Below are 19,547 nucleotides of genomic sequence, written 5' to 3'. Positions count from 1 at the left end.
AGGGAACCGAGGCGCCAAAACGGGAGGACCAGGCCTCGCCCCCCGGCCCTCCAGCCCCAGGGACCTGAGATCTCATCCTCCTGATCCTCGGGGGGCACAGGATGACCCCGCTGCTCCCAGCTGGGGGGATTGTACTTTTTCCGAGTAACGTATTGGCGGCCAATTGTCTTCTTGGCATTCTTCACTAGGTTTCGTGACAGGGTCCTACGTGGAGGAGGAGAAGCAGGCGGGCGTCAGGTGTCAAGGGCGGGGGGACAGATGGACACAGACCCACAGACCAGCCTGCCCTGAGCCCAAGACGGGGGGGCCGGTACCTCAGGGAGGGGCTCTTCTCCTTGGCCGTGCGAGGCTGCCGGCCGGCCGTGTAGATGGAGCCGGCAGTGAAGGCGAACGTCCCCTTGATGTCTGGCGGGTAGCGCAGCTTGTGCAGGTGCTTCCGGAAGACTTCGGCGCTCTCCGAGCCCACCTCCTCGTCGAACGCCATCTTCAGCAGCTGCGGCGGGAGGACACCCTTGGAGTCAGAGGTCAGGGGCACGGTCCGAAGGACCCCGACAGAAGTCGTGGCCACAAGCAGGGCCCTAACCCTCGGCCATTACGGACCTCCAGGGCCTTCCCACCCCCTGACCACAAACGTCCTTCCCTTTGCCCAGACCCGCCAACCGGAGGGATGCTCCGGGGCTTTGCAGATCACTTTGGTTAAGGCAAACACGAGCAGCGGAACCGAGGAAGCAGAACCAAGAAAACTCCAATACAAGATGGAGGCCCGGAAAAGGCTCCGACAGCCACGCAAGGCCTCCGCCGGAGGAGGGAGTGCAGACCCAGGGGGTACCCTGAGGGGCTGCATGGTCGGAGGGGGGGGGGCTGCTCTCCTTTCCTTTTATTGGGAACTCCAGATAATGCCCCCACACGAGTTCCGCCTTTTCTATCCCCTGCCCTCATCCCCTGGGCCTCATCTGTCACTATCCCCTCCTCTCCATGACTGCCCCGGCGCCATCTTGGTTCAGTGTCCCAGGATGCACTAAGCTGCCCAACCCACACTGGTCCGCGCTGCCCCCCTGCTCAAGAAACCCCAGTGGCTTCCTATCGCCACCCGTTCGTGCTTAAAGACCAAGTGGATGTCCAGCGAGGCTTTCCCATAGGCCGCCTCCCTTCCCGGGTTTATGGGCCGTCCTTCAGACCCCCCACCTCTGGTCTCGGGAGCCTCGTGCCCCCAGGTTTCTGGTCTCTCCTTCCTCCAAGCACTACCTTCCGCACCAAGCCCTTCCGGGCCCCCGACCCCGCACCCATGTCATAGCGGCTCCAGGCACCTCATACGTCTCCCAACAGCAGTTGGGGGAGGGGGGGCAGGGCTAGGCGGCTCCATGTGGGCGAGGGCAGAGCGTAGTGGGGCCAAAAAGAAAGCAGCCGGTCCCATGGAACAGGGGGCAGGGGAGGCCCCGGGCCTTTCTGGGACAGGGGCCCTCTGGCTGAGTGCAGCCCCCTGCGCACGGCTGCGCCTCCCCCCGCGGGGCTCCGAGGCCCGGACCTGGAATGTACACGAGCGAAGCTGCAGCCCGTCCTGCAGGTACTGGTCCTGGATGTTGATCCGCTTCTCCTTGGTGAGCGAGGCCACTGGGAAGGACCGGACGACAACCTGTTCCCCCACTGGGGGGCGGGGGGGATACACAGTCACAAGGGTCGCAGGGGAGGGTCAGGGAGAGAAAGGGTGGGAGAGCCCCGGCCCGGGGCCGATGCTCACCCAGGGGATCCGTGGGCATCCCGGTGAAGATGACGCGGTAGGTGGTGAGAAAGACAGCGCCCTCGGCAGGCAGGAGGGCCGGCCCCCCGACGCTGCCCCCGGAGCCCTCCTCCCGGCCGTCGGGCAGAAGGTAGACTCGGAGGCCGTCCAGCACACACTCCTCTCCCGGAAGCAGGCTGGGCCGCAGCAGCTTGGGCTGGGGATCGAGAGGCAGGGGCGGCTCAGGGGAAAGCCCGGCACCGGGGCCGGGCCTCCTCCCTGTGCCCGGGCCTCCCCCCCCCCCCCCCCCCCGTACCCGGGCCTCCCTCCCCGAGCCCGGGCCTCTCCCCCCCCGCCCCCGTGCCTGGGCCTCCCCCCCCCCCCCCCCCGTGCCCGGGCCTCCTCCCTGGGCCTCCCCACCCCGTGCCCGGCCCATGGCCGGCCCTCACCTTCTGGATCGGAGGCAGCCTCTTGCTCTCCCGGTGCACGGCCTCCAGGGTCTCGATGTGCATCTGGACGATGTCTGGAGGAGGGAGGTCCCCTCTTAGGGCCGCGGAGGGGGGGGCTGCCCTCCTGCCCGCCCCCCAGCGCCGGCCACGCCCTACCTGGCACCATGACGTGCAGCCCCTTGAGGTGATCGCTGGTGACGCCGCTCTCGGTGCATACCTTGTCCACGAAGCGGTTGATAAAGCGCACCACGGTTCCCGCCACGTCCGAGGTCTCGGCGTCCTCGAAGCCGCTCTCCGTGTCGTAACTCTCGGCCACGCTGCCCGCCATGCTGTGCCCGGAGGAGGGGGTGGGCATGGTGGTCCCCTCCTGCCCGCCCCAGCCCCGGCTCCGCCCGCGCCCACACGCCCACCTGTTGGTGACCAGGCTGTTGCTGACGCTCTCCAGGTCCCCGAGGCCGGCGCGCTCGCGCAGCAGGCGGCTCTTGCTGCTGTCCAGAGGGAGCAGGAGGTAGCTCATGCGGTTGGCGTAGTGGATGGCCTGGCTGAACACCGTGCTCTCCTCCTTCTGCACCAGCTCCTGCTGCTTGTCCCGGCTCAGGGTGGGCCACAGGCGCCGCTGCTCCGAGGCCACGTCCAGGGCCGACCTCTCCTCCTCCTCCTCCTCCTCCTCCTCTTCCTCCTTGCCCGGGGCGCCGGGCTCCGTGGGGCCCGCCTCCCCCTGCCGCAGCAACAGGGACCCTCAGGCGGGAGCCCCCCGGAGAGCATCTCTGGCCCCCGCCCCCGGGGTCTGCACAGGGACCTCCCCGGGAGCCAGAGGGCCCCGCCCCCTCCCCCCCGCACACACGGGCACACACGGGCACGCCCGGGGCCCCGGCCCACACCTTGGCAGAGGGGCCGTCGTCCTCCTCGGCAGGCTCCAGGTAGAGGGCGCGGATGTGAGTCTGCACATCCCCGTAGAACATGGCCTCCCAGAACTGTGGCGTGCTCCACACCACGTGCTCTTGCACGCAGCTGTACGCAAACTGGGTCACCCCCGGGCTCAGTTTCTAGAGAGACCAGGCCCGGCCGAGATCAGCGCGGAGAAGCCTCGCACACCATGGCGCCGGGCCCAGACCTCCGGGATCGTGCCCAGGATCCCCGCGGGAAAGCAGGGCCTGGGCCTCCTCAGAACCGACCGCCGGGCCCACGGAAGGCCGCTCCCCTTGGGCACTGAGGGAGGGGAAGGGGGCCGGGGCCCGGGACTCACCCGACAGAAGGCGGTGACCAGGGGCAGCAGGGCCGCGGCGATGCCGTGCTCGTCCAGTGCCGTGCAGTCCTGGGGAGCACAGGGCGGCGGTCACGCGAGGCCGGAGCGGGGGGCCGCCAGCCCTCCCACAGGCCCCGCCCCTCACCTGCAGGCAGCAGTTCATCATGCGCACCACGAAGTCGAACTGCTGGTGGTCCAGGACGGCGCGGTTCTGCTGGACGTGCAGATGGAGCTCCCGCGTGAGGCAGCGGCGGGCGGCCCGGCCCTTTAGAGCCCGGAGCACGGCGGGCAGCAGCTGGCGGGCACAGCGGGCGGTGAGGTCCCCCTCGGGCCCGCCCCCGCCCCTGCCCGGCCCCTCCCCCGCACGCCTCCTCGCCCCTCACCTTCTTGGCCTCCAACATCTTCCCCTCAAAGACGTAAGAGATGCAGTTTCGGACGACTTCGAGCCGCCGGGCACTGTTGGCGTGGACCGCCCCATTGCGCTCCACGATGGCAGCTGGGGAAGCAGCGACGTCAGGAGCACCCGCCTGCCCGGCCCAGCCCCCCGCCCCCCCCAGACCCTGGCCCGGGGGCTCACCCATGGGGGGCCCCGAGGGCACGGTGGCCTTCTTCTCGGCCCGCACGGCAGGGGGCGCCCCCTGCAGCTTGGCAGTGGCCTGGTCGATGATCCACTGTACGGTGCTCTCATCCAGGCGTGGGAAGGGGCGCGGCGGCGCCCGCCGCAGGTGGCTGCTCTCCCCCGGCTTCTGAACCTTGTGCATTGTCACGGCGGGGTACGGGTTCTCCTGGCGGGGGCACGGGGGCGAGGGTCAGCCTCGCAGCCCCGACAGCCTGGGGCCAGCCCCGCCCCCCTCCCCGGGCCCTTACGTTCTTGTACAGCTGCTCCGCGAGCTCCTTCACGTGGCGCAGGACGCGGTGCGGCTGGTTCTCGTCGGCCCGCATCCTCTTCACCTCGTTAGCCACCAGCTGAGGAAAAGGAGAAGAGCGGGGAAGAAGGGGCCCCGGCACGGGGACGCCCCCCCCCCCCCCCGGAGCGGCCGTACCTCATCGAACAGGTCGGTGGTCCGGTAGGGAACCCCCCGCTCCGACACGAAGCCGGCGAAGGCCATGCCCTCCAGCACCTTCAGCAGGAAATCGTCCTCCACCAGGCCCCGCTGGCCCAGGAACGCGGCCTGCGGGACGGACACGGAGGGTCAGGCCGGGCCCGCGGCTCGGGGGCTCTGGGGGAGGGGCACGGGGCTCACCTTGTGGAAGCGGATCACGGGCTCGGGATGGATGCGCACGATGTGCAGGCACCAGCGATAGCCCTGGAGCAGCTGAGCGAAGAGACGCAGGAACACGGCCCGGAGCTCCTTGTCCTGCAGGGAGCCGGGCCTGAGTGCCTGCGGGGGGGCCTGCGCGGGGCCCCCCCGGCGCCCCTCCCCCCCAAGTACCTGCATTTTTAAGGAAGACGTGGAGGTGCTGGGGGGAGGAAAGGCCAGGTCGGCGAGCTCCAGCTCGGGGTCCAGGACCTGCGGACAGACAAGGGCCGGGCCCTCGGACGGGCAGCCCAGAGCAAGGGACCTCCCCCCAAACCGTGCCCGGGACCCCTCCCGCCGCCTCCGGCACCCCGCTCACCATGCAGAGGGCACTGTGGGTCTGACTGTGCAGGGGCTCGGGGAGAGGAGGGATGTGCACACACTCTGGGACGGTCACCGTCCCCCCGTCCAGGTCGGCGATGATCACGTCGAGCTGCGAGCGGGAAGGAGCAGCGAGGGGGCTCAGAGAGGCGGCCGCGGCCCAGGGCGCGCTGCCACGGGGGAGGTCAGCGGGCCCGGGGAAGGGACAGAAGGCTGGGGCACGACGACCAGAGAGCACCGACCGCCCCTACTGTGGGCCAGACGCCGGGATGACCTCCTGGGAGGCTGCTGCTAGTGGGACTCCCGTTTTACAGATGAGGAGACCGAGGCAGGGCCACCGTCCCCATCTGGGGCCAGAGCCGGCGCTCTGTGCACTGGGTGGAGAAGGATGAGAGGAGGGATACCTAAGAAGGATGGGGGGTTTGGGGGGGACAGGCCGGGAGGCCCCGATTCTCTCGCTCTCCTCACCAGCTCCTGGGTCTCTGCCTGGAACAGGGAGTTGACGCCGATGATGAAAGGCGTGGGGGTGCTGAGGACCTCCAGGAGCTGCGCGGGCAGGATGGGCACGTAGGTAAAGCTGCAACAGTTGGGGGGCGTCAGAAGAGCTCCTGGAGCTGGGCAAGCGGGTGGGGGGGCGTGGATACGAGGAGGCCGAGGGCCCGGTACCTGTATCTGAGGGGGAAGAGCAGGGCGAGCAGGCCCCGGCAAGCATCGGTGAGCCGCTGGTAACTGCGGGACAGGAACAGGATCTTGTGCTCCGTGAGGGCGGCGCAGAACAAGGCCAGGACGTTGGTGATCCCTGCGAGCAGAGGCTGGGCTCAGGGGGGCCGCAGGCCCCGGCGGGCGCCCCCCCGTCAGACCCCGGGCCCTTCGCCCGACCCACCGAGCCGGGGCCTCACCCAGCTGCCGGAAGAGCAGGGCCACGCTACAGCAGCTGACGGGCAGTGAGTCGGTGAGGGGCGTCTGGATTACCTGGCGGTCGCCGGCCCCCAAAGAGATGGTCCTCTGGGGAGGAGAAGAGGTCTGGGCTCAGTGCCCCGAGCCCCCGGAGCCCCGGTCACCTCTGTCCCCTCCCCCCGGGAGGTTCTCTCCGCAGGGCCGATGGCCGGGGCGCCACCTGCCGGACACGCCCTGTGGCCCCCAAAGGCCCAGCCTGGAGAGGGACTGGAACCTCCCCCCTGCGGCTGCCTCGGGGCGGGGACAAGGACGGGCCCCGGGACGGGGGAGAGTCCATACCGCTCCTTCCTCCACAGAGTCCGGCTGCGCAGGACAGACAGAGAGACACAGTTAGACACACGACCGATCAGAGAAGGGGGCAAGGGCGGAGCCACCCAATGGGAGGGCAGACAGAGGTGCCCAGAAACTGAGAGGACGGGCAGACAGGCAGGAACGGAGAGGACAGACACACAGTGCCAGAGCGAGGCACAGACAGGCCTGGAAGCGAAGGGGACAGAGACAGAGCCGGCGGGCGGGCGGGAGCTGCGGCCGGGGAGAAGCCGGGGCAGGCTCTCCCCGACGCTCCCGGAGGCCGGGCCCACCTGGGAGCCCCCGGTGATCGGGATGGTGCAGGTGAGCAGGTTGCCGATGACGTTCTCCAGGGACACGCTCAGCCCCTCCACGTGGATCGTGTAGATGAGACCGAGGCTGTTCTGCAGAAAACAAGGGGCCGGGAGTCACGGTCAGGGAGCGGGAACCTCAGCCCCGCGGAGCCCGGGCCCGGCCGGCACGGCCCCCTCCTCACCCGGAACACCTCGGCGTGGTCCAGCCGGGACACCAGCACCAGGGTCTTGGGGGCGAACAGCTGGGTGGGGGGCACCAGGGCTGACGGGGAAGGTCTCTCTCCGGCCTCCTCCTCTTCCTCTCCACTGCATGCTGGTGCCTGGGGGCGGGAAGGGAGGCCCCACTTACGCCTTTCTCTCCACGCCCCCCGCCCGCTGCCAAATCCGTGCCCTCGCCCCCCTCCTCCGGCCCCACCTGGGAGGGCTCCACCGGCTCCCAGAAGGTCAAGCAGGCACAGTAATGCCGCTCGGAGTTGATGTCGGTGAGAACTGCAATGAAGAAGGTTGGCGGGTTCCGCTCCGGACACAGCTGCCATCCGCTCGGCTGGCAGAACTGCAAGGAAGGGAGACCGGGAGCCCCCGCCGTCAGCTCCGGCCGCAGACATCGCACACTCCCAGTGGCCTCGGCTCCCCACCCTGAGCACGGGGGCAGGAGCCCCAGCTCGGCCCTAACGACTTCCCCTGAGGGAGGAGGCCCCCGAGGAAGAAGGCGGGGCTGCCCCCCCCAACAGCAGCGCCCGCCACGCCCAGAGCGGGCGCTCACCCAACGCCTGACTCCAGCGCGTCCCCCCGACTCACCAGCTCAATGCCTTGGGGAAACGGGTTATCCTCCCAGTCCTTCTCTGGGAAACGCTGGAGGATCTGCCCGTGGCCTTCCCCACTCCCTGTGGGCACAAGAGAAGCGCTCAGAGACCATCCAGGTGGCAGCGTGAGAATCCCTCCCGATCCCAAGCCGCCAGGGCCCCTCCTCTTCCCCCAAATGCGGCCACTAGGTGCCCTACAAAAGAGATGGGAAGGGCCCTGAAAAGTGCTCAGGAGAAAAGGAGGCAGCGCTCAGGGGCACGAGGGACAGGAGAGCCCACGGGAGACGCTCCAGCCCGAGGAAGGGGGCCGGAGGCGCCTGGCACTGGGGCCCCTCGGGCACACCCACGGCCGCCCGGTGCCAGCTTCTGCGTGGCACACGTCCTCCGGGAGCCCAGGCCACCTGCAAGCAAGCTGTGGACAAGAGGAGCAGGAAGGAAGAGCTCCCATTTATTTATACAGCGTCTACCACGGGCCGCTTCTGAGCACCACGATCAGGATCTCACTTGATCCCCCCAACGGCTCTGGGAGGGAGGTGCCGTCACGATCCCCATTTTACAGAGGAGGAAACTGAGGCAACCTGAGACTGAGTGACTTGCTAGGGAGTCTCTGAGGGAGGGAGGCGATGGGGAAAGGCCGAGTCCGAGCTGAGATCTGAAAGAACCGGATGGTGATGGGGAGGGCACAAAGGGGGGAAATGGGGAAGATGCCCAGAGCTAAGATGCGGAAGAGCGGTGTCAGTGCCCTGAAGGTGGGGAGGAAGGTGGTTTAAGAATCTAGCCTGGGAACAGAAGAGGGGGCCGGGGCCCAAAGGGCTCCCAGTGAACAACTATGGAGGCCACAGGGAGCCACAGGAGATCATGGTGGGGAGCACAGAGAGAGAGGGACCCGGCTGCTCCCACACTTTGAGGAATCACACTGGGAGCTAAATGGAGGGTGGGCTGGAGTGGGGAGAGACCCACGGCAGGCAGGCCCCCTACCCCCACTGGCTCTGCGGGCACAAGGGCCCGCCCCGGGCTGGGGACCGAGCCGCCACAGAAGCGAGGAAGCGAGAAAGGGGGGAGGCCTTGGATGGGAAGGCCGTGGCTTCCCTTTGGGCTCTGGGGGGGGGGTGGGTCTGAGCCTGGGAACAGGTGGCCTCCAGGAGGGCAGGCCTTAAGGCTCAGGCCATGGGAGGCCCTCAGAGCTCTGCTGGGAAGCCCGGCTCAGCGGGCCCCACCCCTGCCGCTCCCCCCAGGCTCCAGGCGGCTCCCTGTGGAAACCCACAATTTCCACCCAAAATAGTCCTGTGTGGAGACAGGCGAGCAGAAGCCTCCGGCCAGCCAAGGACACCAAGAATAAGAGGATGGAGGAAAACCCTCGTCTGTTTCTGTTCCACGTGGGCACTGGGAGCTGCCCGAGAAGGGCAAAGGGCAGGCCTCTGCCCGCCCCCACCACCCACAGGAGCCCAAAGGAGGGGCCGCCGGCACCACACTCCCTGCCTAGGGTGACCTCTCTCCAGCCTGGGCTGGGACTGCTACAGCTGTGGCACCCCGGGGGCCGGGCTATCCCCGGCACGGCGACGGCTCTGCCAGGCTGCGGGAGCCCCGACGCCGCTCTCCTGCTGGAGCAGCGGGTGAGACGGGGCTGGGGCGCACTCCTCCGTGCCCAGCTGTCCACATACATCAGAGCCAGGCTTGCCTGGGATGGGGGGGGGGCGGGAGAAGAGCGGGCAAGTTCATTCTCTCTAGAGGGCAGCCGAGTCAGGGAACGGGCTCATCCTTTGCCCACCTCGTGCCCCCCAAGGTCAGAAAGTCCCAAGCACGAGGGAAGGTGTCCAAGCCGGGCCCTCCTCCAGCTGCAGGCCCCACGCCGTGGGATAAAGACACACTGATTCCTTTGTGTGTGGCAGCCAGGGCCGGGACTGTACGGGCCTGCCAGCGGGCAAGTGCCACCCTGGCTCACCCAGGCCCAGGAACACAGCTCCTCTTGGGAGCCCGCAACCTCAAGGGGAGCAAGTGCCAAGGAACGGGAGCGGCTTCTCCCAGGAGCAGCTCTTTTACGGGCCCTCGGAAGCCATTTGGTCCCCTCCCCTGGAGCCCTCCGGCACCTCCCACCGCTGCCTGGGCGGCTGGAGACACGACCGGCAGCGAGTGTCCTCGAGTGGGTCCAGGCAGGAAGGGGGGGCGCGGCTGCCCGGACCCCAAGCAGCCTCCGGGTGCCTGCCTTAGTGCAGAGGGCCGTGGGCAGAGCAGAGCCAGCTTCCTGGGCCGGCACACTCCGGGGTTACCCTCAGGCTCCAACAAAGCAGCACAAGCCGGCCCTGTCTCCAGGGAAAGGGAAGTCCCACGCTGCATGAGGTCGGAGCCAGGCAGCTTCCCCCCCCCTCCTGCCCTTAGCAGCTCCCCCCCTCCCCAAGCCAAGCCCACTGTCTTCCTGGGGGGTTCTGGGCTATCACCCAGAGGCCCCTGAATCAACCGCCCCCCTGGAAGGAATCCAGAGGTACAGCCAAGGTCTGGGGGTCTCCCCAAGCCCAGCCCCCACTCCTGAGGGGCTCAGCACCCCTTCCCCATGAAGAGCAGAGGCGGCTCCTGCCCCCTTCCCCACCACTCCACCAAAAAGAGAAACAAATGCCCAAGAGAGTCTCGGAGGACTTGGACTTCTGGGAAACGCCACTGAACAAGCAGAAATCCCCTCCTCCTCCCAGCCTGCAGGATGGAGGAGGGGCGCGGGGCCACGGCCGCACAGCCCAAGAGGAGGCTCCAGCCCCAGGCTGAGCTGCCCCTGCAGAAAGCCCCGGCTGTCGGGATCCGCGGGCTCGGATGGGAAGTGGACCCTCCCCTCGGCATTCTAGGCCAGGAGCTCCCCGGGAGCCCACCCCAAAAGGGGAAATAAGCATGACAACCAGACTCCGGAAAGCCACTGTTCAAGCGCAGCCTCAGACACTCCCTGGCTGCGGGGTCCGGGCCAGGCCCGTCACCTGCGTGTCTCAGACTAGGCCCAGATGAGGGCTGTGGGTTCGAGTATCTGTGCCGCCTGCGCGCCTCTGGCCGGGCCCTCGGCCACCCTGCGGATGGGCAGTGCCAGGTGGGGGAGCGAGCCCCTGCAGGAGCGCCCTCCACACGAGGGAGTCGAGGCTGACCGCCACATGCAGCCTGGGCACCCTGACCCGGCGAGGGGCACAGCCGGCGCCGATGGGCAAACCCTGCCCGGAGGTGCCCGGGGCTGTGGGCGGGAGCCGAGGGGCCCCGAGGCGCTGACTATATAAGGGCAGTGAGGGCTTCAGGAGGCTGCTCGGCAAACCTCAGCTTCCTGCTCCCCCTCTTCCGGAGCCGCCACAGAAGCACAGCCCCGGCGGGGTGGGGCAGATGATGGTCCCCCACTCCCACACAAGGTCTCCCCGCCTCGTTCAGGGGAGCCTGGCTCTCTGTGACCCCGGGGGCCAGAGCACGCCGATGCCCCACGGGCTGCTCTGGCAAAGGCTCTGGAGCCGTGTGCCATGCCCTTCTCCAGGGGATTCGGGGCCACTCACACGGCCAGTAAGCGGCTGAGGTCCCGTTTGATTCCAGGTATCCCCCACTTCACTGGAGGGTCCCCAGCCTCCTCCCCAAGGGACATCCACTGGTAAATGCGCCACCAGGGGAGCCTGGTATGGCCGGGACCACAGGCCAGTCCTGCCATCGCCCCAGGACGCTAATGGTCCGGGACCACCATAGCCCAGGGGAAGCCTCCCCACCCCCTCGGGAGCCCCGGCCTAGGCCCAGAGGAGGGGGGGAGCTGGAGAGCCCAGGCAAAACGGCGTCGCCCCCTGCGCTGGGGGCCGGGAGCGAGTGACAGGTGGGCTCGGGGCCAAGGGAAGGCCGAGTTCTTGCAGGAGCACTTCCACGGGAGGAGCTGGGGTCCCGAGCCCAGAGAGGCCGCAGGCGGAGGAGTGGCCGATGGTTCTGCCCAGTGGGCGGCCACACGCTCATTCTGGCCAAACGTGCTGTTTCTGTGACCCTCCAGGCCCCCCCACGCTCCCCCACGGGACCCACGCCAACCCTGTGGCATGGGCGCTGCTGCCATCCCCACTATTACTGAGGAGCAGACGGCGCGGAAGGCAGGGTCTGAGAAGTGGGGCTCTCTTCCCCAGAGGCTCAGGTACATTGTCCCCTCCCCGGGGCCGGAGCTTGGTCAGATCCCTTCCGGCCCTCAGCTCGTGGGACTCTAACCTGGCCAGGCCGGCTTTGGCCCAGGAGGCCCCGGGCGCTGGGCAGTGTCAGCCCCCCCGGGGCTCCGGCCTCTCCCCTGACCCGCAGCGCTACGTCCCGACGCTCGTCAGGCCCATCGGGGCGCACGGCCCAGAGACACGTCTGCAAGAGCACCCCTGCCTCGCCATCTCGGGCCCACGGCGGCGTCCTCGCCGAGCGGGTTAGAAAACAAGCACGGGGAGCGCCCACTACGTGCCAGCCCTGGCTGAGCCCCCTCCCCACCTCTCTGAGAGAGACAAGCTTCGGGCAGCCGCGTGCAGCCGGGCCACAGACGGGAGGGGCAGACGAGGGCCTCTCCTTCACCCCGACTCCCCGCTCCTCTCCCCTCACAGGTGCCCCCGGCCCAGGGGCTCGCACGCCTGCACAAAGGCCCTCCTGTCCCAAGTCTTCCCCAAGCGTCCTCCCCGCTCGGCCCAGCCTGGCCCCTCACAAACCCCCAGCCACAGGGAGCGGCCTCCCACCTCGCCTCCTGCTGTGACCCTCCTCCCCTCGGGCAGACGGGCCCCAGCCGTGCCCCCAGCTGCTACCCGCCAGGCTAGCTGGAGCGGGGGGTCCTAAGGGAGAGACGGGGCAGGTCCAATCACCTCCACCCCCTGAGGCAGACAGCCCAGGGCCCGGCCCCCAAGAGCCCCATCGGGAGAGACGCAGCCCCAGGGAGGGAGGGGCTGCCACCAGAGTCCCGGCCCCCTGCGTGGGTCAGAAGCGCCTGGGATTTCCTCTGTGGAAATGGCATTAGAGACGAGGCCGGACCCCAAGGGCCCAGGGACCTTCGCATCCCCACGCGCTGCTCCTCGAGCGCTCTGACCGGGGACCAGCTCCCCATCTCTTGTATCCCCCTGCCTGGCACAGTCCTTGGCACCCAGGAAGTGCCTACGGGAGCCTGGTTCCCTCATCTCTATTCCGTCTCCTGTGCTGCTCCTTGTTGTTTCCTGCACTGGTGGGCAGGGAGCGTATTCCCAGCTCGGTGCCTGGCACACAGTAGGCGCTTTGCCCTTCCCTCCCTCAGCACGGGACTCTCCCGAGGCCGAGGGGGGGCGCTAGGGCCACAGAAGCTCTCAGCTCCCGAAGCCGAGGAGGGGCGTCACTTCCCGGAGGGCCCTGGGGCCCAGAGCCCGGGAAGGATGTGCTCGGGTCCCCTCGGGGCGGACTGCCCCCACCCCACTGCTCTGGGCCCGAGCCCTCCGGAAACGCCCGGGGGACAGGGGACGGAGCACCAGGCCGAGCCTGCCCTGCCCCCGGCCCTGGGGTCCTTTCGGAGAAGGGCTCTGCAGGAGCAGAGGTTAGGGGAAGGCAGCGGCCACCTGCTTCCTGGTTTCCCACACTCCGCTGGGCCAGCTGGCCAGCAGGGCCTGGGGGGCCCAGGCCGCCTGGCCGAGGGAGGCGGCCCGTTATTAAGGGGTCTCACGGACCCGGAGACTGACACGCTCTGCAGGGGACAGGGTGGGAAAAGCAGAAGAGCTCTCCTTCCCGGGCAGCCCGAGGGGAGGCAGGAGAATGGGAGCGGGCCAGCAGCCAATTCCCATCCTGGGCTGGCTGGGGCCCCTCCCTCCCCAGCTGGACACTCAGCCCAGCAGAACCTCCTCTGGCAACATGGCGTGCTCCCATCCTCTCCCGGGCCTGAGAGGCCCAGATTTCCCAAGGGCTGACACGTGAGGACTCCGGATGGAAGCTCGGGGGGAATTCCACTTGCCCTGTGCCCTGCACAATCAGGGCATTTCGGCGCAGAGGGGTCTCTGAGGCCGCAGAACAGCCAGACTTGCACAGTCTCCCACCAGTGCCCCCGCAGCTCCCCCAGAAACGTTTCTTCTGATGGGAGACGCGCCTCCCCCCGCCCGGCTGGGGCAGCCCGCTTTAGCTCAGCAGAGCCCTAATTACAGACTTCAACTGACCCCAAACCTGTCTTTCCACAGCGTCGGCTCCTCGCTCCTGGGGCTGCCTCTGGAGGCCTGACCTCTGCTCCCCGGGAGAGCCCTTCGGGTATTCCAGCCCCCCTCTGGCCTGCTCTTTCCCAGGCTCCAAGCGTGATGGCTGCCCCCCATCTCAGAGCCCGGCCTGTCCTCGGTGCCCTCCCCTCGAGCCTCCCCCTCAGCCAGCACGAGCTCAGGGAGCAGGGCAGAGGCCAGCAGGGCGGCCGAGACCTCCTTGCCGCCGCTGGCTCTGGGCTGTCCACGTCACAATGGCCCGACTTGCCGAGGGCCACCCAGACTCCCTGGGAGCGGTCTCCCTCCTGTCTTGGGCACGGGACGGAGACTTTTAGAGGCTTCGCTTTGCCCAATTGGGCTTGGGGAGTGGGCTCCTCTCCCGGGGCCATGTGGCCCCATGACTGGGGGGGTCGTCGTCTACTTGCTCATCTAGGGGACTGATGGGGGAAACCCAGGTTCTCACAAGCGGCCTCTTTCTTCCAGGCTGACTCGGATCACCGAGGACGGCGCTGGAGGTCCCGGCTGCTCCTTCGGCCAGCTCCGAGCCCACCCAACCAGGCCGCTGCTCTGACACGTGACCCGGTCTCGCCTGCGCGGATCCCAGGAGACGCTGCCTCGGCTAACGGTGAGGCGGACGACTTCTGCGCCGAGCCCCCGGCTCTCCCTAGAGGCCGCTCCCCCCCCCAAAGCCCTATCCCCCCCGCCAACCCCCCCCAGATTTAGAGGTCAAGCCCACTTCGGCCCCGCACGGAATCTAAATGTCTCCCTGCAACCTTCGCTCTCCGGCCCACCCTTCATTCATTCCAAGTCAGCTCTCATCTCTGGCAGGCTCTCCTCCTCCGGGCAGCCCTCCCGCCTCGGCCGGCCCCTCGCCGCTACGCTCAGGGCTTACGTGGAAGCACAGTGCGGACTCTGGGACAAGGCTGAGCCTTGGGATTCCCGCAGGGGGCCCGGGGCTCCACACGCACGGGTGGTTAACGAGGGCTGAAGTGCCCGAGGGAGAGCCCCCCCTCCCCGCCCTGCCGCCTGTCAATCACTGAGCACCGGGGCGCCGAGGCCTCCGCGACTTCCCCCCCGGCGCCGCCTCACTTCCCCTCAGCCAGGTGCCCTCGGCCCATCCCGCCCAGCACCCTGCAAGGGGGACCCCCGGGCTCGGCTCGACCGCAGAGATGAGCGCTGGCTTCCTGCCTGTCTCTCCTGACTCTCACTTCTCCCGGGGCCGCGGGCAGAGAGGCCCCCCCCCCCGCCCCCAGCTCACGGAGCTGCTGCAGATCTGACCACCCTTCATCTAACGGGCGGGGAAGCGCGGCGGCGGGATCTGAACCCAGGCCTCCGCCCCCAGGGGGACCTGGCCCCGAGGGGGGGTCCGCGGCCCTCCCCATCACTGGCTAGGTGTGGACAGTGGGCGGGAGGGGCGGCTCCCGGCCTCCCTGCCGAGGGGACCGCTCCAACCGGTAGCGCCATGAGTCACCGGGGAGGTGGCCTGCCGGGGACCGGGAGCAGGAGGCTGGCTCCCTCCTAGGGGCAGGTGGGAAGTTCCTCCTCCCCTCAGCCGGCGCACGGGCCCGGATGTGAGCGGCCACGTCACGGCCCCACACAGGCAGCGAGGCCCAGAAGGTCCCGGGCCTCCTCTCCGGCCTCCGGCCTCCGCCGCCTGCCGAGCACCAGGCCAAGGAAAACACAAACAGCCCCATCCCGGGGCTGGCAGGCCCCCAGAGGCGGTGCCAGGCTGCGCCGGCCTCCCCGCCCGCCCGGGGACCGGTGCCCGCCGGGAGCCGGGGTGCCCGGAGCCTCCAGAACAGCCCCAACCTGCTCCCAGAGAGGGCGGAAGCTGGGCGGGGACGGCAGATGGGGCCCAGGAATGTGGCCCGGCTCATCCGAGGGCAGGGTTGAAACCAAGGCCAGCTCTGGGCAGCGCGGGCCGCCCCGGGGGAGGGGGAGGGGAGGCGGAGGCCGGCACAGCGGCCAGAGGGGGCCTCTCTCCTAGAAAGGGGCCCGCCACGCTGGGAGCGCCTCCAGGACACACCCGCTGCGGAACCAGCGCCCTCTCCCCGACCCCGAGCCGGGCCCAGCTGCCGGCCCAGACAGACACTGATCCCACAGGAACAAGGGGGTGGCGGGCCACCCCACGCCCCAGGGACCAAACCTAAACAAGCCAGAAAACGGAGGGGCCCCAGGAAGAGGCGGGACCCCCGTCCCCCGTTCCTGCCCCGCCCCCCCCCAGCCCCGGGTGCCCAGCTCTCAGGCAGGGCCTTTATCACCTCCCGGGCCCGGGGGATGGAGGGGTCACGGCCCAGAGGCGGAGGCCGGTGGGCACAGAGCAACCTCTGACCAGTCCGGGGGCTTGCAAATGCAAGAGCGAGGAGGGCTCTGGGCCTCTCCCCACCTCCCGGCCCCCCGGAGAATCCCTCCCAAGGGGAGGGTCCCCCCAGGAAGGCGGGGGAGGGAGGCGGGTTCCCGGGCACTCTCCGGGTGGAGCCCCCCAGTCGGCCCACACCACGGGGGCTGGCACCGACCGCCCCAGATGCACAAGCCGGCTCCCCTCGGGCTCCTGGGCCAGGACGCGGCGTCTCCGGCGGCCACGAGCGCTTCTCTGGCACACACCTGCCGCCGGAGCATCCTCCCGCCCGGCACTCCCCCGCCGCCCCCGACCTCCAAGGAGCCGGCCCCCCGAGCTCTTTCCCGGATCCCTCGTCCGGCCACTTTTCGAGGCTCCTGCTTTCTCTGGGAAAACTTCCCAGGATGTTCCAACCCAGACACGGCTTCGCCCTCTGACCTCCTAAGCCCAAAGGAGGAATGTTCCAAGGGCCTCCCGTCTGTCCAAGGCCCGGCGTCCACTTTCCCACCCCCGCCCTCTGAGCGGGCGGCACAATCCCTGGGGCTGCACAGGTGGGCCGCCGGAAAGGCGCCCCCCAGGGCACCCGACCGACGGCACCATCCCCGGCCCCCCGGCCCCCTCCCAGAGGACGTGTCGAGCCCCTGCCAACATGCAGGCGGACAGCCTCACGCTCCTTCCCAAAGCACATCTGGGGGCGGCCAGGCCCCTCCCCTCCCCCCTTCTCGGCCCGGGCCGCCCACCCCTCTGCTCCGCCCGGCCCGGCTCACGGGGCACCCGCCACAGGGCGGCCAGAGGCTCCCCCCCCGGGTTGGGGGTTCCGGGGACACGGCTCGGGGCGCAGGGGGGCGCAGCGGCCCGTTGGGGGGTTCGGGATGACATCCGGAGCTAGGGGCAGAGCCGCCGACTCAGAGACACAAAGTGCCGTTGGCAGCTGAAGCAGAGCAGCTGGTTAGCTGACAGGAGGGCAGAGCACCTGGCCCGGGAGCCACCTCTGCAGCAGACAGGTGCCGGGGATGCGGGGCGGCACCTGCGGCTGCCAGGGGGCCGGGCACACCGGTGCCGAGAGGCAAGGGGGAACATCTGTGCTGGAGGGGGACAGGCTACCTCTGAGGCGGGTTTGGGGGCGCGGTGACATCCGCAGCTGAGAGGAGCAGCACAGGGCGACCTACGTAACTGACTTAGGGGGACAGAGTGACATCTGCAGCCGAGAGGACCGGGGCAGCTGATTTGGGGGTACAGGGTGACACTTGTAGCTGAGGGCGCAGGGAAGCAGCTTTTAGGGGTACAGAGTGACATCTGCAGAGAGGAGCAGGGCAGCTGATTTGGGGGTACAGGGTGACCTCAAGCTGAGGGGGCAAAGCAGCTGATTTGGGGGCGCAGTGACCTCTGTAGCTAAGGGGGGCAAGGCAGCTGATTGGGGGTGCAGGGCAACTTCTACAGCTGTGAGAAGTAGGGCAGTTGGTTTGGAGGCAGCTCAGGGAGCAGGGAAAACTTCTTTGGGGAACAGTGACATCTGCAGAAGAGAGGGCGAGGCAGCTGATTTGGGGATATGGGGTGACACCTGTGGCTCAGGGGAACGGAACATCTGGTTTGGGGGCACAGGGTGACCTCCGCAGCCGAGATGGGCAAGGCAGCTGATGTGGGGGTTCAGTGTGACATCTGTAGCCGAGAGGGGCAAGGTAGCTGATTTGGGGGCACAGGATGACATCTGCAGCTAAAGGGGGCAAGACAGCTCCTTTGGGGGTGCAGGGTGACATCTGTGGCCGAGAGGGGAAAGACAGTTGGTTTTGGGGTGCAGGGTGACCTCTGCAGCTAAGGACCGCGGGGCTGCTGGTCTTGGGGTGCAGGGTGACCTCTACAGTTAAAGGGGGCACGGCAACTGATTTGGGGGTGCAGGGTGACATCTATGGCTGAGAGGGGCAGGGCAGCAGGTTCGGGGGCACAGGGTGACGTCTACGGCAGGGCGGGCGGGGTAGAAGACCACAGGGCACTGAACGCCGCACCCAGCCCCCCTGCGCCCCGGCCCCCCCTCCCGCCGTCCCTTCCCTCCCCCCCGCCCCGCGGCCCCCACTCACCGGCGCGCGGCCCGGGCCCGAAGGCCACCAGCACGAAGTAGTCGGCGAGCCGGGCCATGGCGGGCGGGCGGCGGGCGGACGGGCGAGGCGGCTGCGCGCTCACGGCCCGGGCCCGGCCCCTCGGCCCCGGCCCCGTCCTCGGCCCCGGCCCCGGCCCCGACCGCGCTCTCCGGCCCCGGCGGAGGATGAGGCTCCAGCGGCTCCCGCCGCCATCTTCCCCCGGTCCCTCCCTCCCGGCGTGCGTGCGCGCGCCCGCGACTGCGTCGGCGTGCCTGCCGGGGGCGCGCCCGCAATCCGCCCCCTCACCTCCGCCGCCCGCGGGCCATTGGGGAGCCTTCGGCCTGGGGGCGTGGCCGCAGGGAGGAAGCCCCCGCCCTCCCCCTGTTTGGGCGCCACTGGGGAGACCGAGGCCCGCGGGGGCGTGACCAAGGGAGCGTGGGCGGTCACAGACTTAGAGGCGTGCCCAGTTGAAGGAGGGCCACGCCCTTCCCCGCCCTGCACTCCTCCCCCGCCCACACCTTCCCCGGCACATCCTCCCGCTGGGACAAGGACTGGATGCCCTCTGATCTCCGGGAGTCCCCAGGCGGGGCGATCTCCGCGCACCCCAGGGGTCCCAGGCTCCGCGTCCAAGGCCGCCTCCCATTATCCCTCCCCGCCCTGCTCCGCCCCCCAAATCTCAGGCCCTGCACCTCACACTTCCCTCGCCTTGGTCCCCACCCTGTCTCAGGGGCTCTCGTACCCCCAGAGCCCAAAGCTCAGGCCCTTTCCGGGACTTGGACACTCCACCACGGCTCGGGACCCCCGCACACCCATACCCCAAAGCTCAGGCTTCCTCACACCTTCCGAGCCTTAGGCTGTCCCCTCCCAATCCGGACTCCCCCGGACACCTTTCTGGGCTCAGTTCCCCTTCTTGGTTCAAGTCTCTCACCCCCTCCCCAGGCATCACTTCCCCTCTTCTTGGTCCTGTACAGCGCCCCACCCATCAACCCCCCACCTCCAGCCTGCCACACTGTTGCTCCTTCCTGGGCCGGAGCCCCGGGCCCCTTTTCTGAGCTCCCAGGACTTCTCAGGACCCCGAAATAGGCAACTGCTCCCTCCCAGATCAGCAATCATTCCTTAATTCAGTCATTTTATTAATCAATTACTATGGGGAAGGTGAGATCGATGCAACAGGCCCTTCCCTCAAGGAGCTTATATCCTAGAGAGGCAGGATGGATATCCAGAGAGGACCGAGGAGGAGGAGGAGGAGGAGCAGGAGAAGAAGGAGGAGGAGGAGGAGGAAAAAGAGGAGGAAAAAGAGGAGGAGGTGGAGGAGGAGGAGAGAAGGAGGAGGAAAAGGAGGAGGAGGAGGAGGAGGAGGAGGAGGAGGAGGAGGAGGAGGAGGAGGAGGAGGAGGAGGAGGAGGAGGAGGAGGAGGAGGAGGAAGAGGAAGAGGAGGAGGAGGAGGAGAGTTCTTCTCTGCTGGGGTGAAAGGGGAGGGGGAGCAGGGGTGTGTGGCAAAGGAATGAAGGAAGCTAAAGGTAGATAGATAAAGGTAAGGAGGAAAGGGCATTCCAAGTGAATCAATGAGTAAATTAATTTTTTTAAAATAG

At 68.5% G+C, this 19,547-nt stretch overlaps 1 protein-coding gene across 4 annotated transcripts in view; it reads right to left on the bottom strand.

Moving 5' to 3' along the window:
- The window catches only part of SBF1 (SET binding factor 1), a 35,717-nt gene extending 17,658 nt beyond the window's left edge, over positions 1-18,059 (bottom strand). For 2 of the 4 annotated variants that reach the window (XM_051962594.1, XM_051962595.1), the window contains exons 1-26: positions 17,956-18,059; positions 7,389-7,474; positions 7,006-7,143; positions 6,773-6,910; positions 6,570-6,680; positions 6,268-6,291; positions 5,931-6,036; positions 5,698-5,830; positions 5,500-5,608; positions 5,030-5,143; positions 4,846-4,923; positions 4,657-4,770; positions 4,456-4,584; positions 4,280-4,378; positions 3,990-4,197; positions 3,796-3,908; positions 3,558-3,707; positions 3,413-3,481; positions 3,048-3,212; positions 2,577-2,884; positions 2,323-2,495; positions 2,167-2,240; positions 1,739-1,934; positions 1,526-1,644; positions 315-493; positions 65-204 (exon numbers count right to left, since the gene is read on the bottom strand). In XM_051962594.1, the coding sequence (XP_051818554.1) occupies positions 65-204; positions 315-493; positions 1,526-1,644; positions 1,739-1,934; positions 2,167-2,240; positions 2,323-2,495; positions 2,577-2,884; positions 3,048-3,212; positions 3,413-3,481; positions 3,558-3,707; positions 3,796-3,908; positions 3,990-4,197; positions 4,280-4,378; positions 4,456-4,584; positions 4,657-4,770; positions 4,846-4,923; positions 5,030-5,143; positions 5,500-5,608; positions 5,698-5,830; positions 5,931-6,036; positions 6,268-6,291; positions 6,570-6,680; positions 6,773-6,910; positions 7,006-7,143; positions 7,389-7,474; positions 17,956-18,013 (3,331 nt within the window). In that variant the 5' untranslated portion in view covers positions 18,014-18,059. The remainder of the gene's footprint in view (positions 1-64; positions 205-314; positions 494-1,525; positions 1,645-1,738; positions 1,935-2,166; positions 2,241-2,322; positions 2,496-2,576; positions 2,885-3,047; positions 3,213-3,412; positions 3,482-3,557; positions 3,708-3,795; positions 3,909-3,989; positions 4,198-4,279; positions 4,379-4,455; positions 4,585-4,656; positions 4,771-4,845; positions 4,924-5,029; positions 5,144-5,499; positions 5,609-5,697; positions 5,831-5,930; positions 6,037-6,267; positions 6,292-6,569; positions 6,681-6,772; positions 6,911-7,005; positions 7,144-7,388; positions 7,475-17,955) is intronic. The other 2 variants (XM_051962596.1, XM_051962597.1) reach the window with 1 other exon arrangement.
- Positions 18,060-19,547: the final 1,488 nt, after the last annotated feature.

This window comes from Antechinus flavipes, chromosome 5 (genome assembly GCF_016432865.1).
Source record: "Antechinus flavipes isolate AdamAnt ecotype Samford, QLD, Australia chromosome 5, AdamAnt_v2, whole genome shotgun sequence".
NCBI classification, from domain to species: domain Eukaryota; kingdom Metazoa; phylum Chordata; class Mammalia; order Dasyuromorphia; family Dasyuridae; genus Antechinus; species Antechinus flavipes.
This window is presented reverse-complemented; position numbering and strand designations above follow the sequence as displayed.